General features: G+C 38.8%; 1 protein-coding gene across 2 annotated transcripts in view; it reads right to left on the bottom strand.

The window, feature by feature from the left end:
* Nucleotides 1–18,833, bottom strand: part of RICTOR (RPTOR independent companion of MTOR complex 2) — a 75,424-nt gene extending 56,591 nt beyond the window's left edge. For both annotated transcript variants that reach the window (XM_062513731.1, XM_062513732.1), the window contains exons 1-3: nt 18,784–18,833; nt 18,587–18,634; nt 1,219–1,316 (exon numbers count right to left, since the gene is read on the bottom strand). In XM_062513731.1, coding sequence (XP_062369715.1) covers nt 1,219–1,316; nt 18,587–18,634; nt 18,784–18,832 — 195 coding nt within the window. In that variant the 5' untranslated portion in view covers nt 18,833. The remainder of the gene's footprint in view (nt 1–1,218; nt 1,317–18,586; nt 18,635–18,783) is intronic.
* Between the last annotated feature and the right edge of the window lie 515 nt (nt 18,834–19,348).

Below are 19,348 nucleotides of genomic sequence, written 5' to 3'. Positions count from 1 at the left end.
CTTCAAAGGTTATCATGCATGTTTTGTCCTTCTCATATCAACTGGTTCCCCACACCTGCCTTGGAGTATTCGCTCTTTCACTTAAGATTGGCTCCAAAATGTCAACTGGACTCCTGGCAATCTTACTCATATCTTTGTAACAAAGTTATTTACAACCCTAACTTAAACCTCACTTTAACCTTACATTCCCCTCTACTATGTTATATCTTGGTTGCTGCTGGTTGCAGGATCCATCCTCAGTCACAGTAACTCGATTTTCATTTTCAGGTGTGTTGCCCTATCTCTATCAGAAAGGTGTACAACACACCATGTTCTTCTATCAGTCCATCAATTTGGGTAAGGCTCAAACTGAAGCTTCAGTGTTTCCTGTCTCACTGACTGCAACACGTTTCCCTTGCATTGACAGATCCAACCAAAACTACACCATCTTACAATGAGCACCTTTTCCCTAACTCCCTGACCACCTCCCATGAGCTGTCTCAGCTCTTCTTCACAGGTTTCTCTTTCATCCAAAAAATTCTACTTGCTATCCTTCTGAACATCTTTCACAGTTTCTTTCTCCAGCTTACACATTCATCCTGCAGTAAATTTTTAATTCTTGCCTCATCAGCTCACAATGACTCTCAATCAGCTTCCAATATATCTGTTGTATTTTCAAAATGCACCTGTCACATGTTCATGATTTAGTAAAAGCACATCAAAAATGACCAACATAGACATATTCCAGAAATGGACCCTTTAAATCTTTTTCACTATGAAAACTGCAGTGAAAGTTGTAGTTCCAATTCTATTAGCGACCAAAACTTTGCTTATAATGTGCATTGATAAAGTCCTCCCTCCTCACCATACTCCATCAGTTTACATTCAGAAAGTCTGGAATTTTATATTTTTTATTTCAATTCTGCATAGTAGGAACCAAATCCTTAGCTCTAGTCATGCAGCTTAACCCATTAATTGGGAGCTATTTCAATGTTATAAGCACTAAAATACTACAAAAAGTCAGCTAGCAGGACAGGTATGCAAACTTCAGCATAACTCTGCATTCACATATTTTCTTTTCCTTATTTGATACATTCCCTTCCGATAGTATATAGGCTTCAAGTACTGTTCTGTGATAGTAAGCAATTTCATTAACGTCCCAGCCAGTGTCTGACTGAGCAAATAAAAAACATTTTACTTGTACAATCACTTGTTCTATTACACTATTTGAGCTCTTACCTTAGTAAAATTATTCAAGTGACCTAGTTTTCTCATATTTGAGACGCCCTGTAATTTGGCCACATTTTGGAGAATCTCTCTCATATTATCACAAGGGTCTGCAAAAGAAAAGAGGGCATTAGCAGATACAGTAAAAGAAAAAATAAAAAAAAAAGAAGAAAAGTCTAAGCATACATTCAACACGCAGTTTCATAAACATAATTGGTCTCCTGGTCTCTGATAGGGATGTAGAACACTTTTGCTCCAAGAAGCATCAATCTGATTTATGCTAGGGACCAAAACCAATCACACTTGAGTTCTGTAGAATAAATGCTAAAGGCCACAGAAGAGAGATACTCACATCTTAAAGCAGATTTTAATTAGTATCTTAGATTTGCAGTTGACAAAGAAATCCATTTAGTATCCGAAATGCCAATCCCTACATCTTGTAAGTGAACAGCTTTACCCTCAATCCCCTTGTAATTTAAAGTCAAAGTAAGCTGAAAAACAGATGTTAAAACATAGTATATTACTGACACACCATATTATTCCTTTTTTTCCCTCTAGACAAATGGTTGGTGGGATTTTGGAAAGATGAGACCTCTTTTCTGCTCTCCACATTAATTGATTTCCTCAATGGTGCTTCAAATAGAGAGCTAGGCCTTTCCAGTGACATGGGAAGTAAACCACAAGGTAAACAAGAGGCTTAAGAATGTCTTCTTTCTTCTTAAGGGTCCACCATTCCAACAAGAACAGGTGAACAAAAAAAACACCACCCACAAACCACTATTCACACACCAACTGATGACCCTGCATTATGCTAGAAAACATAAAACAAGTACCATGATGAGAAGAGACACTCTTGTCTGTTTTTTGGAATTAAGGCTGGAATTGAGGCAGAGTGGAATAAGCAGCACAGAGTGGGGCTGGGCCCAGGGAACTGCACAGGGAGCTACTGTAACAGACTGCAGTAAGTTCTGTAGTTGGTGGCACTGAGGCAGGGCAGTTTTTAAAGAGATGTATTGAATGAAGGATTCTCATGGAGTTTTAGATTAGACACTGAGGATAGGTATCAGCAGTTTAAGATAAATGAAAAACTAAGGAACTAAAGCTATCCTGAAGATGTAAACTATTGAAAGCAACACATTACCAAAAAAGAAGAAATAACTGCATTACACAAAATGAAGTCTTTAGGACAAGCCTGAGCACCAGACATCTAAAAAGCAGCAAAGACAGCTTTTGTGTGTGGTGTCCCACACTAACTTTGGTATGAAAAGCTTGCCTCCTACTGCAGAATGGAACAGCTATAGCTGAGTTAGTGGTATATACACAGCCCTTTACCTTCCTGTTCTTTGTAAAAGTGTGTTTGTGTATTTATCATTATGCAAAGGAAATCAAGCACTGGAGATATAAAGAAAGCACCATCCTCACTACCTCTCTACAAACCATGCTTTGACATCACTTCCTGTACTTTAAAAACTTAAACAAATGTAAAAAAGCAAGCAATCTTACTAGGATATATCCAGAATGTGTCTGGACAGACAGGATCTGTATTTGCAACATCATCAGGAATCAATACATTATCTAAAATTAGGACACTTCCAAGTAGGCCCCCCAGTTAAGGTGTACAAACCTTTTAATCCACTACAGTCAATAAAGATTTTGTCTATCAGCCAATGAAATCAAATGTCGTCTTCTTGATCAGCTGCCAGATGCCTACCCAAAGGTAAGATAATCAATTGTATTGACTACAGTGTTTAAAATGAAGAGACATGTAGAGACATGCTACTGTCACACCATTTAATTCTGGTAATTTTCAAACAAAGGACCTGTGAGATTTTGGGAAGGCAAGGTATGTTCTTGAACAATTTCTATTAGCACCAGCTTGATGTGAAAGATCCTTTTCAACAAATCTATTCACAGCGTACACCAAGTCAGCCATCAGATACACAGGTATGGACACAGATATCTTGCACTGCTGTGCAGTATGCACAGTAAAACCAGATATCTAAGAGCTTTGAATTTAAATTGGAATATGTGCATGGACCTCTTTGCATCCCTAGGAAAAAAGAAAAAAAAAAAAACACTTTGGCATGATTACAGAAATCAGAGACTGTGAGAATCTTGCTGCATCTACACCAGGTTTGGGATTCCTCTGCACAATATGTCCAGGGCTTAACTCAGTTAAAGAGGTTTGCAATAGCACAACCCATAAAATTGTGGAATGGTTTGCATTGGAAAGAACCTTAAAGATCACCTAGTTCCAACCCCCTTGCCATCGGCAAGGAATCCTTTATTAGACCAGGCTGCTCAGAGCCCTAGCTGACCTGGCCTTGAACACTTCTATCAATGAGGCACAGTGAAAGCAAGTAGTTTGGATTAGTTATGGCACTACCAATAGTTTATATTATACAGCCCCTTAATTTCAAGGGAACAAAACAGGAGACGAGGATAACTTCCTCATAATCAGGTTTCTTTGAAAACACAGTTTGGCTCATACCTATGCTTTGGCCTCCCTTGGGTAATGTCTGGGAATTTCCCTGGCTCACAACACTTTTGAACCTGTAGAATTCCTTGTTATGCCACAAGAAAGATCCCAGGTGAGCAGTTCTAGAGCAACTTAACTTCCCAAAGTGACTGAAAGTATGTTTTTAATTTTGAAAGTGCAGATGGCTATATATGCACAATAAACTAAGCTCACCATGTGAACGAAAGACTACAGCACTGGCCCAGAAAACCGCTTGCGCGATGGCAATGGACATTCTTATTTGGCTATCTGATAAAGCTGGCATTAACTCAGAAGTGCCTGAACTGTCCTGTGGAAAAAGGCAGTTTGGATGTGAAGAAATAAGGACACGATACTACAATTTCCCATATTAACAATTCTGTAGCAATGACAGATCTGCATAATAAGGATGCCTAAATAAAACATATACTAAAACCATTCTCCTCTATTTTTGCATGAAAAGCTGCAGTTACAACAACTTTTTCCTCACCACGACCTCTTTTAGTTGAGGAAAAACTCATTTTTAGTGACTGAAAAGTTGGAGGAAAGACATATTGTGGTACTTAGCAGAGAAGTCAGGTATTTCCCAGAAGCTTTATTAGCAGATAACTAATTTGAAGCAAACTGGGGAACTCCAGCACAAAAGCTAGAAAACAGTAAGAAAACTGAAAACACAACAGACATTCCCACTACTGAGCTGATAATATAAATACAGCAAGTTAGCTTTCTCGCTCTTCAATCCTATTAAAACCAGTACTGCTGCAGAAAAACAAGACAGTAAAGAAATAAAGACCTTCTCATAGTATATTACCTCAGAAGGAACTAAAATAACAGACGCCTTTTTGGTCAAATACTGTCAGGTAAAGTTTTGCTTTAAACTTTGAAGAGCCTTCTCACAAAATATCCTATAAAAATTTAACAAAATAACTGTGGTATACTAACTTCAAGTAAAGACTAGCTATCTTGTTTCTCCTTCTTCTGAAAATGCATCATCATACATTACAAAGAAGTAGAAAATTTATATTACTTACTCAAGCATGACTCATTTTTAGTAAAAGTAAATCCAGTAAGGAAGGTAGGCAGGCCTAAGAAAACTTCAAGTCACAGATGCAAAAGAATTTAAACCAATTTGACTACACAAATGGCAATCCAGACTTTTGCTAGTCTGTCCATCACATTGAAATGGGCTTCGAAACAGACTAAATACATGTTGAAATCTAAAAGCCAAGCCATGTGGCTTTGCTGTAATCACAGATCAGAACCATTACTATCTTCTGTCACAAAATCTTACAAAGGCGCTATAAAATACTGAGTAATGCAGAAACTGCAAAAAGCATAGCACAAAATCACAGACTGATCTTCCAAAGAAATATCACAGCCTCAACATTTCATTGTCAAGGGTAACAGTTCATCTTGGTGTGGTGTTGACAAAGACTTTTTGTTGTTGTTGTTTCATGTTGTTTGTTTTATTTTTTGCCTGGCGGAGTGGGGGGCAGGTGTGGTGCTGTGGGGTGAGAGGAAGGAGCTATTGTAGGTGTTTCACAGATTTACAGAATATTCTAAACTGGATTCCAAAAGAATCACTGACTTCGGTAAATGGCTCATACAGGGACTGAACTCAAAATCCTGGTGTTACTAGCACCATGCTCTAGCCCATTGAGCTAACTGGTGTTGTATGTGTTAAGAACCCCAGTTCATATCACTGCTGTAGTGATTTCTTAGCTTTTACTCTCTAGGTTCTCAGAAGTTCCTGTTTTGTATCTAAAACAACAAAAAAACAAGAAGAGAAGCTACTTATCATTTTAAGACCCCCCTCAAAAGTCTATTTTTGCCTGAACTCACTTCATTTATTACTAGTATGCCGACTCTTATTGAGAGAAACTTCTTCACCAAAAGGGTTATCAAGCACTGGAACAAGCTGCCCAGGGATGTAGTTGAGTGACCATGCCTGGAGATAATTAAAAGATGGACAGACGTGGCACTTAGGGACACAGTTTAGTGATGAAATTGGCAAAGTAAGGTTTACTGTTGGACTCAATTATGAAGGGTCAATTCCAACCAAAATGATTCTGTGATCTCCAGCTGGCCCACAGCAACAATTAAATAGCTTCACATTCTTTCCCATGGTGCTTCTGAGGGTGGAGCTCTGGAAAATGACTAAACTGATCTTCCAGCTTTCCTCTGCCAAAAGATGCACAACACCTTCCCTTCCTTACTTTCCTTCCCTCTCTTGTCCTGCTGTATAAATCCTTTACACTACTTCAGTACTTACCTTCAAATTCATAATAAAAATATCTCAGTAGAATCCTTTTCTTGCTCTTCTGACTATGCTAGCTCTCTACAGAGTTATTGACTCAAACTGAATACTAAATTCTGACAAAACCCACTCAGAAGTAGCTGTGCCACTAAGCCATTCACAGGTAGAGTGGTGGAAGCAAGACATATCAGTTCCACATGACACTCAGTAGAAAAAAAGTCACCTTTATTTTTTTACCTGCACTTTACAACGGGCAAGTTGGCCCAATCATTATACACAAAGCCACTTCGCTCAAATGTAATCTAAAAACTTGTTGATACATATAAAAATTGCAAGTCAGCCCACTTGTGTCCTGCAGCAACAACTTCGCTTGCTCATCATTATTCTCATTTTCACTCTGTCTGCTTTTTGTTGGACAGCAAAACCTTCGAAGCAGCAATAGTTGTTCTGCTTACTTCTATTACACTAAACACAGTTTCTCACCCACAATTCTTTGCACTAACACCCTGTACTTAAAATTATAATCTTTAGCACAGAGCAAAGCTGGTGTTTCTTTAAAACTCTAGCCTCAAGAACTCCATGATTCTCTATGCATAAAAGTAATTTACAGATGCTGTATATTAAAAATCTCCAATGTTGTGCTGTTGTTTGTTTCTAAACTCTGATGACCTTTAAGGCTTGACTCAATTTTTCACCCCTTCAGGACTGTGACATTGTTTTTCCCCAGTGAGAACCATGATGCATTCTGACAGATCCCATTCTCCAGAAAGAACACGAGAGAAGTCCAGCTACACAAAACAGCTAGCAGCCCAACTAATGCAGGGATGAAACAGGACCAGCAATAGCTATATGAGCACAAGCGACGACTCCTTTCGCCTGACAGATTTAGCAGCATTGTTTGACCACATTCAGTATCCTAGAAGCATGCCAATTCACTGCTCTGCTGTGCATATGTGAATGAAACAGAAAAAAACATGGTAGGCATCAGCACACAAATAATTCAGTAGCTCTGAAGTTGGACATGAGTTAAACTGAGGAGTGTGTATCACATGTACCACTTGGTAGGTGTTAAAACAGTACGCAGTACTGTAAACAGTAGTCAATGTATATATATACCATAACTCTCAAGTGAGAGACTGCACTAGTGGCTGATGTCACACCTACTAGAATCACAAGGCCAAAAAGTGAAATAAAAGATTAAATACTTCTAAACACTTCCTTTAAAGAAGGAAGTTGTGCTTCACTACAGTCAAGCATCTCACCATTGACTGAAAAACACAGGAGGTTCTCTTACTGAAACAATCACAGTAATGATTGGATAATGGATAAATCTGACAAACCTATACACCTCTAATCCTATACACCTCTACAATTATTAGATATTTTCCAAGTGTAAGTGCCATACAATTGCATACTGTTAAGCTGCTCTTAGTACACACTGCCAAAATGAAGTTGAGTGAAATATACCAACTAGAAACAATGACACACTGCTCCCCATTTCCACTGAAATTATGAGTTATTAGCTATTAAAAGCAATGAGACATCAGAAATCAGTTACTTAGAAGTGCCTATGTAAAACTATATGATAAGTAATCAGTCTCCTAAAACAAGTATTAATCAAGACCTTTAACAATTAAATGAGACATCAATGGTAAGTCATAGTCTACCATTATCAACTTGTAGCAAAAAAAAAAAAAATCAGGACAATTATGTAACCTTCTTGATATTAAAGTATTCTTAATTTACATTGAATTCAAAAGGTGGAAACTGCACAGAAAACCTAAGAATATGAAAGATGAAAAAGCTACATAAAAAAACCAAACTCCATTCACTCCTGAATTATTTGTATATTTGTATTAACACATCAACTCTACTTTGACAGATTCAAAAAAAATAGTGCATATTCATGTACTTTACACTCAACACGAGATTTTCAAAAACACAGTAATACATCTTTAGACTGAAGGTGTGTCTCAATTTATAGTGTAAAAACATAAAAACTTGTGTGTTTGTAGTATTAAGTTAATGTAGTTATGTTGAAAAATATACTGACTACCAAGCCAGACAGATATCCTCTAGGATCACAGTTAAAATTCTGCTATCACACTTGAAGCCACAAGATGGGAAATACTTTGTACTGTCAATACTTTACAGCTTTACAACTAAGTAAAATTTAAATGTCTACGGTGATTGTACAGATTTCTCTTTTGCAGATGTGCATAACTATTGTAAATTAAAGGACTTTTTTATTTTAATATTCCTAGATACATATAAATGTGTCAGGAAATAAACATTCTGGTGTTCCATCAGCTTGAAGAGCAGTTCCAAAACAGACGGTTCTCCAAAATGTTGTCTTACAATACTATTTCTAACCAAGACACAGAGATTATACCTGTAGAAAAGCCATTCTTACATCTTCACCTTGGAATTATGCTAATTATTCCTAATATGTGATCTTGTATGGCAGCTTTGAAACAGCATTGCTTTACTGCTAAAATGTCTAAAAAAAATGGGTTTCATAGCTAAAATGTTAAGAGCTTTCCCAGGGCAGAGAGACTAAACTGAAGGACCACTCCAAAGGACAACCATAAGGCTGACTTGAAAATTAGTTATATAGTTTTTGATAAACAAACTAATCTTTAAATACTTTATAGCAATACAAAACCTAGTGTCCTGCATAAGCTTCCTCAAAGACCAATTATAAAAACAGTACTAAATAATATTAGCTAAGATTACATAAAGTATGAAGGCATATTAAAAAAAAACAATTCTTTAATAAAAACTTGTCTTTTCATAGACAGAAAATGTTTAATTTAGTCCTCCATTTAAATTTACAGTCATATCCTCAGCTCCCAGAAGACATGATGTTGATGACAAGAATCGTAGCAATAATCTTGATACGTATCAAGTCTGTGAATTCAAACTTATTCCCAGTTTCCCTGCCTCTTGCCCCTCAAAAAAAATACCACCAGAATGTCATCTCTCTGCATTACAAAATATAAACTATAACTATTCCATATTATCATTACTAAAACCAAACTGGAATTGCAGTCTCTTAAAATTTCTATCATGACCACTTAATAATACACAAATATAAATTATTCTGAAATGCACTTAAATTCAGGAAGAACTTCCTTTAAACTTTCAGAAGCTTAGGCGTTTAAATGAAAAAAGAGAAAAAAAAAAAAAGAGACAAAAAACAGAGAGGGTCAAAATGCTGAAGGCTGGGGAACATTCCATAACTGTGTGACTATGCATTTGTTTGCCCTGTTGCTCTGCTCTCTTCTCTGCAACAATTATCAACTACTGCCAAGGTTGGAGTGACCCAGTACAACTGTTCTTATGGTCAAGAGCCAGTAAAGGGCCTTTCCCAGATGTACAAAATTGCTTATGTCGGTACACAAATCAAATTAATAATTCCCAGAACATCAACGATGGATTTGAATGGTGAATGTAAGTTTATTGTAATGGTTTAGAAAATTATCTCCAGTTCTTCCAATCCATTTTCTTCTTTTCTGCCATCACTTCTAGAAGTAGAAATATCAGGATGGTCATAATTTTCAGTTGTTTTAACAAAACGCTATGCCTTTCTGACATCTTGCAACTGATACCAGGAGAGTGGACCAGGCAAATCTGCTTTCAAAACCACTCAAGAGAATTTTGATCACTTATTTCTCTGAATATTATCAAATTGAAATATGATCCTATTCTAAGACTATTTTCTCAGTTAGCATTCTGATTCTTCTCTGCATCATCTTCCCATGTTCAAGAACCTGAAAGCATAAATGTTACATGGCTCCTACTAATAAAGCTGTCACGAAGTAGCCACTGTCTCCAGAAATACCCTGTTACATAGGATATAATGTAAGAAATCCATCAACATTAGCAGATGTAGAATCACCCAGTTTGCCAATCAAAACAAGAAGGGCAATTTGCATTGATTGCATGGAAACACGATGAAAAGTAGTAACATACTCAAAATCAAACATTAACACAGGGACAAAAGTAGAAACTACCAGTAACTCACAAACAGCACTGACTGCAGCAGGAAACATTTAAACTGCAGCAAATGTTATGCACTACTTTCCCCATACTAAAATGCTATATAACCAGAAGCTTTCAAAACAGCACTGATTTATGATATTTGCATGCTACATACCCTCATACTAAGGAAGAACAGGACGTGTTCTTGTGTCACACAGGTAATGTGGTCACACTGCTGCAACCATTCAAGACTTCTACTCTTTCTCCCGAAAAGGGACAGGAAGTGTCAGCCATATTTACAGATTTCACAAGACCTAAATACAATTCTTTGAAGACAAAAGACACCTAATCTATTGCCCAATCTCAACTTACAAAAGCCTGTGCCACCGAAGTAACAGTGCTAAAACAAGCTAAAAACTGAGCTGCAAATGCCACATTTGTAGAAAAAGCAAGATTTTTTTTCTATTTCATTTTCTGTACTTCATGAAAAAACCCAGAAGTCTATCCACAACACACACATATGGTTTGTATAAAGAAAGAGATGAACAAATTCCAAATTCTCTAGATATGAGGTTGCTCAAACTGAATTCTGACTCCACTGACGCTCAGGAGGTAACAAAGGAAGAAGATTACTTACAGACTGATTAATTTGTTTTTAAATAAGTAATTTCTAGGCAACAGCTGTTCTCAATAGTCCTCCATTTTTATGAAATAATTATTTTTAAATATATGTATTTATTTATAGTCTATGTACACTTCAAGCAGGAAACCAATCTTCACTGCAGCTAAAAAACCCTAAATAAAACCCCTGTGCTGTTCACCATGCACCTTTACATTAAGAGATTAATGGAATTATTCATTGTTACTCTTAGAATTATTGTGTATTTTTCCATAAATCAAGGCTGTATTGTTTTGCTTTAAATGCCTTAACTCCATGCCTAAGTATCTCCTACCCATCATTCTGTAGTCTCAAATCAGCAGAGGTAGCTCATCTCACAATGAACATTTTATGCAAATAGAGCACAGAGATGTACTTACTTCATTTGAGCTAAACAACTGCTAAATCAGTGGAGCCATTTCAAGGATGGCAAGTAACGGTCATCTTTACCATTTTTCTCTTGGAGTTAAAAGGTTACTGAAAGTGTCATCTATAAACAGCATGAAATTATGTTCTCTAACCATTTTTCCAACTGAAACAGAATTAAAAATTCTCATTTTGCATCTCAGACAATTTCTAGTAAACAAACAAACAAACTTAAAACTGTATTTCTGAAATGTTGGAGGAGCAACCATCTGAGTGAATTTTCAGATGTACCCAAATCCACAGCATAAATAGCAGTTTAACTAAAATCAGCTTAGAGAAGTCTCGTGAAGAACAAATCCAGTAAATTTAGAAATTAAATTTAGTTTAAAAATCTACCATTTTAGTAAAACATTCATAAAGGCTATCAGTCGTGTTCATTTTTTGATTAATAACATTGATTCAAAGGTTATTGCTGTTCAGGTAGAATTTAGATTAATAGATTTCCTCATTATATTTATTTACCCAAACTTATGCAGGCCACCATTCCCAGCTAGAAAGCTTTCAAGTATGTGCTAGTAAAATTCAGTCACATAACTAAAAAACACTACTGTATATAATTTTTTTTTCTTTGGGATTAGGTTCTGTGTTTGGCTTGGGTTTTTTTACTACATTTTCTCATTTATGCATCTTAACCACTTTTCCTCCTTTACATCAGATGCAAAGATTTGATGAATACCCTTTTCACTAATCATGTTCTGACGTTTTGTTTCCAAAATTTTCCATCACCGCACCAGATGACAGGCAAATGAAAAACAATAATTTCTGCAACATATACAAATATATCAACATTACAGACTCTTAAACTAGAATAGATACATTTTATTGTGACAGTTACAAGTGCTCCAGTTAAAAATTTGACAAATATCAGCCAGCACTTGTGTAGCAGTGTTATGTCACCTATCTTCTGTATCAGAACTATTCACAGGAGCACTGCTCAGTGTGTAAATTTCCCTGAGCTATTGTATAAGCATCTGCCTGCCTGCACACGGGTAGAACACTTCCAAAGAAAAGCAAACTTCTTATTTTATCTAATCTTTTGCATAGTTATCTAAGCCTCAAGACATATGTTCCTGTCTTAGTTGCAAGAAGATAGTTAGTATTAAAAGTACATGACTTGTGCCATTTACTGTTTTAAAAAAGAAATCTCAGAATGAGATTTTGTTTCTATTAGTACAAAAGTTAGGAAAAACTTATTTGATTTTTCAGTACATTCCCCCAAGTCAGTCATCATTTCAACATAAGTTCTTAAGCCGTCCTGTAAAGCTTTTGAGCATTGCTCTTTTCTACAGTGTCTGAGTTTATATGGATATTAAGAGTAGGAAAACTGCAATTTTAACTATGACTATTTTACTTCTTTCCACTTGAAATAAAAATAACTGTACCTGATGTTAAGCATCTCTTCTATGTGATTAGGGTAAAAGTTCTGAGATTGCTAGGTAACTGGTAAAGTACAGAGGAAGGTCATCAGTTTGAGCAAGCAATGCATTTCTTTATGGACAGGAGATAGTTGATACAGCTTCCTTGTTTACTGCATTTATGATGAGGGGTGTGTTCCTTCACACAGCATCTACACTGGATAGGCTCTAACAGAAAAAAATGCTGAAGCTAGGCATTGCTCTAAGCTTTAAATGGGATGCTGGAAAGCAATGAAAAAAACATGAATAACATTTATGACAAAGACTGGAATATATCAAGAAGGCAGCAGGAGATTTTGATACTTCAGCACTCGGGGAAGAAGGAAGCATGTTGACGAAACACGTGAAAATACAGCAGTGCTTACACATCTAAGAAGGTGTTTGGATCGGTATACTGATTCTGGTCCAAATCACAGAATAATCTCTTTTAATAGAAAGTACAAGATTTTAGAACAGTTGTTTTATTCTCTGACCACAACAGCAAGAACAAAGAACCCCCACACAAAAACAAATTTAGAAGTGCTGTATGCATAAACTTTGAAGACAGATATGAGTGCAGATCTTCAAAGACATGGTAGTACCCAATTCTTAAGAGTAATCTTAACAACAGATAAGCAAGCCATAAGATTTTAAAGAGGTCTTTTGCTAAAATTTTTCCTTCATTAAAAATGCTGTTCCTGTTTTGAAGAAATGGAAAGTGGAAATATTTTAAGTACACACCATCTTAGTAGTTCTGAGAAGTCTTAAGATTTATAAAAGCAGTGCTTAGGAAGCAAAGCCAAAGGTACAAAAGTGTTATTAATCTAATTGGGACAATGCACTATACAATTCCAAAACAACAGTCAACTAAAGCACAAGTGCAAGCACAAGTGCAGACCGGAAAGTTAAGTGTATGACTTAATTGTGAAGTGCATGATTTCATCACTTTCACTCTTGTATTTTTAAAACCTATCAAAAGCTTATACATTTGCAAAAGAGTTAGCAGGCCATAATCATTCCTCACTTTCTCTTTGTTCCCCCTATCTAACAAAAAACTTCAACACACAAAAAAACCCCACAGCATAACATTTCTTGGTCAGCAAAGTTAAGAGGTTTCTCCCAATAGTTTTTGCCGAATTGTTGCATATATAGTGCCTCAGGACACTGAACAAAAAGTGTTACTAATTAGCTTCTTACAACTGCTACAGTTTCTGTTACAGATTCACAAACCAGGGAGCAAAAAGCACCTATTGCTCTGTGCGACCTGCTCAAGCACAACACCCTGCTACTATAGCTACCCATGAAAATGATGGCAGAGTGTAGAGGGAGGCTTGAAAGGTGCCCACACATTTTGATTACTTGGCTATTTTAAAAACACTGTTTCTGTGGTGTAGTGGAGCCCCATTCCTCCACGTTTTCCCACATTTCCCACGAGTACACAAAGAACCACCTAAAGGCTTTCTTACTTGCTATCAGAGTGGGAGAACTGCCTCTGAGCCATCGAAAAGTATGCATCAGTTGCCATCTCTGCAGTGGCTTCCCTACTGCCATGCTGCAAGCAATTCAAAAGCGCTTTTTTCTCCTTTTCCCAGAACTCAAGCTTTTGTGCACTTTGTTCCTCCCTGCTTCTTCCATACTGATGAAGGAAGCTGGAAACAGTATGGTCATCAAATCTCAAGCTGATTTTGGAAACAAAATTCATCCAGCCTTCTTTAACTATCCCACAAATAATCCTTAAAAATGCCCGACATTTCTGTGGGCTGTAAACTGCAAATAGCATCCTGAAACGTTTGCCCTGCATGCAATGCACTACAATTTACCATGTGGGAACATGGAATGAAATACTACATGGTTTAAAATTATGCAAGCACAGTAAGAAAAGTAAAGGCAAAAAATGAAAGAGTATTTTCTCAGATAACACTAGTCAATTCTGTGGTATCAGTCTCAGGGACAAAAAAACCCAATCAGTTTTCTCAGCTGTTGCTTTGTTCATGTATGTCCTGTGTTAGTCAGAAGACTCAGTATCTACAAAATAGAATCAGCTGTACAAGTTGGTAAACCAAAATAGAATCTTCTAATGCATGTTTCTGAACAGTAAATGCAAGTACTACTGCTTGAGATAGGTACATTTCAGTTGCTTAAAGAGTACACTATCAGCAAGTGAAGACTGTTACCCACAAAATGGAGGAAATAAACACATACAGACATGAACAGCACTCTACTCAACTTCAGCATGCAATTGGCACCCCTGCACCAAGCTCTGAAAAGCTCCAAGGAGCCAGTGCAACCTCTGAGCTCCAGGATTCCAAGAAAATAGAGATCCCTTGAAGGAAGATGAGCCTGACTATAGATAATGAACTGTGAGACTGCTCTCAACTAGTCAAGTTCCAAACTACCTAGGCCTTCAAGACCCAAGGATAACAGCCAAAATTCCAACAAAGAGTTGTTGGTAACCCAGCAGTATAAGGTGATTCAGTTACAGAGGTGAGCAAAGAATCATAGAATGGTTTGGGTTAAGGATCTTCCAAGGTCATGTAGTCCAACCTTCCTACAAAATCTTAGGAGCAAATGAAGTATGGATTACACGCGCCTTTAACAGTGCCCAGAGCTCTGGAAGACAGATATATATATATATGCTTCTGTGATTCAGCTTCAAATGCCTGTGAAACAGTCAGAAACAAAGAAAAGGTGCACAATATTTGTATTATGATTATATATACAGCCACAGCCAAAGTCAGTGGAAAAATTCCTACCAAATGCACTAATCTGGCTGATACCCCCAATTGTCGTTTCTGGCCTTAGGAAGTTACGAGCTTGATTTCAGTAGTCTAATTAAACCAATCTCTCTCATCCCACTGCTAATTCCTTCCAGATGACTGCAGTGGGAGTTTTACTGGTGGTGAATCTGCCCTCCTTTTCCTTTTCTGTTCTATTCTGAGCAGGTAATATAACACAAGGCCAAAACATGAGTGCTCTATATCCCAGTTATTAATTGCAGTTTTGTAATCAACAGAATACATGATATACAATCTAAGCGGACAAAAGCAATGAGTCTACCCTGTATCTCCACCATTTTTCCTTACTATACCAATATTAGACACAAAAATGTTTATCCTGGGAGATACTTTTCCAGAGCTGATCAGCCTTTCAGTGAAGTGGTATTCTTAAAAAAAAAAGATTTATATGAATTCCCTTAGAAGATGGGCAGAACTGAGTGCCTCAGAAACAAAATAAATAGAAAAAAATTCATAAACAAATACACACAAACAAAAAACCCAAAACCACAAAAAAACCCAAACAAACAAAAGAACACACAACCCCCCCTCAAAGAACCAACCTCCCCCCAAAAAGTAAAAACACCCCAGAAAAAGCAAACCACCTACTTACTTTACATTATCCTCTTTAACCAGGCTAATATGTGTAAACAGAAAGCTCACACATACCTACACAAACACACAAAATACAGCACCCACCATCATTCAAAATGGCTTTCATGAACAGAATGCATCATTTTTAAAAAGGCAAAGCACCAAGAAGCTCCAAAGAATAAACCTAGTACAGAAGCCATGGCAAAAATTTGTAAAAAGCTTGGTGTCATCTGGAAAACCTTGACCAATAGTCTAACTCCAGGATCAGAGGAAAAAGCAAACCAAACACATACAGAAAAATTGAGATTACTCTGCAAGGAGCAAGGCACTCCTCAAGCCTTACTGCTCAAAAGAAGTAAGATTACCTCAGAGCAGCACAAACTGGAGTGCTCTCTCCACATCTATTATTTGTTTTGAAATTCTTAATAACAGCACTGGCCTCTTGCAAGGAAAGTATAGTCACTATATAGTCCATGGGTATGGACAAGTAAAGGTCTCACCTGTATGCTAAGTCATGTCATTACTAACAGGAACCTGTTCAAAATAAGGCTACACCAATTTCTTGTGTTTGAAACAAAGAGGCCCCTGTAACTAGAAGCATATGGCTGAGGCTCTGTTTATGGTGATTCTCTACTTTGCCCAAATCAGATATTTCACATTAATAACACAAAGTTCAGTTGTACCGGGAAACAAAAAACATTAGAACATTCTTTCAAGCTAATACAAACGTGAGCCCTGTGGAAAACTATGTGATCTGCACAACACAGTGAATCAAAACATTGTGCGATTAGTACCAAATTAGGGTAACAAAATATTTAAAATAATTGCTTACATAACTATTGTAGCAGCTGGAAAAACAAATACTTGTAGATATCAAGTTATCATCTAGCTTAGTTAATGTCTTGCTGAGACTTTTAAGCTTCTTACTTTTGTTTCCTCTTTAAAATGCAGTTAATGTCCACCATGGATACCTGGTGCTATACAGTTACTGATCAGTCAGCTGTAGTTCTTCTGACAAAAAGCCCCAAACCGTTGGGTTTTTGACATCTAAATTTAAAGCGGCTTCTTATTCAACTTCCCCAATGATTTTTCTTTTGTTAATAGAAGATATATTGCCACTGTGCAAAATACTTTTTTCATTTAAAAAAATGAAAACACATATTAAAAATGTGGTTTGCATCTTACTCAGGAGCCTCTTTTACAACATGATCCACGTGTAATAGTTGTACTGCTACTACTACAGGTCTCTTGGAATCAGCAGGCAGCTAAAAACACCTCATGTCAAAAATCAATATCACAATGATCATCACCGATTGAATTCTGATTAGAATATTTTAAACAGACCACATCTCAAAATTACCAACCCAGCATTAAAATTTTGTGTACTGTTGTTTCATCTCAAAACACTTCAGTACACCACAGAACACAAAAAATTATTAAATCCATTCATTAAAATCCTAATTCTGCAGACTTCATAACTAGGTAACATTGCTTACAGGAATAACTTTGGTTTTTTTGTGTACTTAACTGTTAAGCCTTCATCCCACATTTTGCTGATGAAAATTTCACTTGTTTTAATTTTTAAAGACAGCATTTCTCTAAACAAATCATATCCACTGGGAGATAGAATGAGAAGAGTGTTTCTTTAAACTGAGGAAACCCCAGCAGTTTTCCTTGTTATTAAAACATACTTGTAAATATGATATGTATACACAGAGATAACTTGCAGACCACGATAAAACAGCCTAATAAAATATTTCTAAACATAGTTTACTTTGTGGGGAAAGAGAATTAGAGAAAGTATGATGCAGTATCAACAATTCCAAGCTGAAAACACTAGTACTACTGCTGGTATCTCTACTTCCTTTCCATCTCACAGGCCACTTTTATCTCATTGATTCTGTCATTTCCCTGCCTACTTCTCCATAAAATGGATCTATCCAGCATAGTAGCCATCCTGGATCTCCTGAAGCAGAACAGTTACACACCAGAATCAATTTAATTCCCTCTCCAGAGCAGGATCCTCTGTCCCACAGAATATCACTGCTTCTAGGGCAATATCATTCCAGTTTGGTTTTCGAATTTTACCTGGGTCTTTGGGAAGGTCTAACCCTTACCTCAGTACACAGCAAGGCAAGAGCGCATTTTGTACCCAATACATGTGGGTTGGGAACGAGTACCTGCTCGTCTGAGACAAAACTTCCTAGCGTGTAGTAGATATCAGCGTTGCTTCCTTCCTCTTAACCTGGTCCCCCCCCCCCCCCCCCCCGCCACCAGAGACACATTGGAGAGCAGGGGAGGATGTCTGGAGCAACTTAACAAGCAAAGGGGAGGTAAATTGCTCCTGGTCTTGCAGCAAGAGGCTCAGGGCAAGCGGGGTGGCCAGCCGGCCTAGGGCAGGCAGGGATACACGGAAAAGGGATGGTGACAGAACAGCCGCCGCTGCCGAGGCGCTGCTCGGAGGCGCACGGCACGATCAGCCGGAGGGTCGGGCCCTGCGAACAACCCCGTCCGCGGGCAACAGGGGCTTCAAGGGCAGCGCCAGCGCCGGCCGAGCAGCCTCAGCACGGTCGCCGGGGAGAAGAGAGCCCCGCGGTCTCGGAGCGGCGCTGGCACGGGCCCACGGTGCCCGAGGAGCGGCTCCCACCCGCGGGCGGCCCCGCTCAGCCCCCGGCGGCGGCCCCGGGCCCCGCTCCCGCCCCACGGCACCACCAGGCCGCTCCGCTCCGCTCCGCCGCACCCCCCGCCCGCCGCGGGCGCAGCGAGCTTCGCGCGGCCCCCCCGCCCCGCCCGTACCTCGGCTGAGATCGAGGGACACGTTCTCCTCGCCGCTGTCGTTCCGACCTGCGGGGACGGGAGAGAGAAGCGCGTTAGACAGGCAGGGAGGAAGAAGCCGGGGACAGGCAGGAGAAAGGGAGGAGAGGAGCGGGGAGCGCGGGCGGACACCCTGGCGGTGCGGACGCCGGCGGGGCGGCCTGCGGGACGCTCCTCACCTCGAATGCGGAGGTGCCTCAGCGAGCGGGCGCGGAGCGTCGCCGCCATGTTTGCGGCCCCGCAGCCACAACACCGGAAACCTCGCCCGCTCTCGCGAGGGGAGGCGCGCGGAGCCCCGACGCGGAGGGCGCCCCCCCCCCCCCCCCCCCGGCACCTCCCCCCTCACCGCGGGCGCAGGAGCGGCCTGACAACCGGAATTATTCTTCCCGCCCCCCCTTTTCTGTCTTTTTGTTTGTTTGGTTGGTTGGTTTGCTTGATTGATTTTGTGTTTGTTGTATTTTTGTTTGCTTCTTTGCTTCTTTGTTTCTTTATTTCGGGGTTTGCCCGCCCGGTCTCTCGGCCTTGTGATGAGGTGATAATTCACGTGGGTGCGGCGTGACCGTGGGCTTTGTACGCCGGATGTTTTCTGCTTTTCAAAGCGTGAAGTAATTAAAAACAGGAAAAAAGAAATAGCTTTTCTTCGCTTGTTTGGTTTGTGCGCAGCGGGTGGGGGGGTGGGTCTCTGTAGGGTCAAGTGCTGATATACTTCTTACTGCTTTTACATTTGAGAAACTTACTTAATAA

The sequence above is a fragment of the Cinclus cinclus genome, chromosome Z (assembly GCF_963662255.1).
Source record: "Cinclus cinclus chromosome Z, bCinCin1.1, whole genome shotgun sequence".
NCBI lineage: Eukaryota > Metazoa > Chordata > Aves > Passeriformes > Cinclidae > Cinclus > Cinclus cinclus.
Note: the sequence above shows the minus strand (reverse complement) of the source record. Positions and strands in the feature narration are given on the sequence as shown.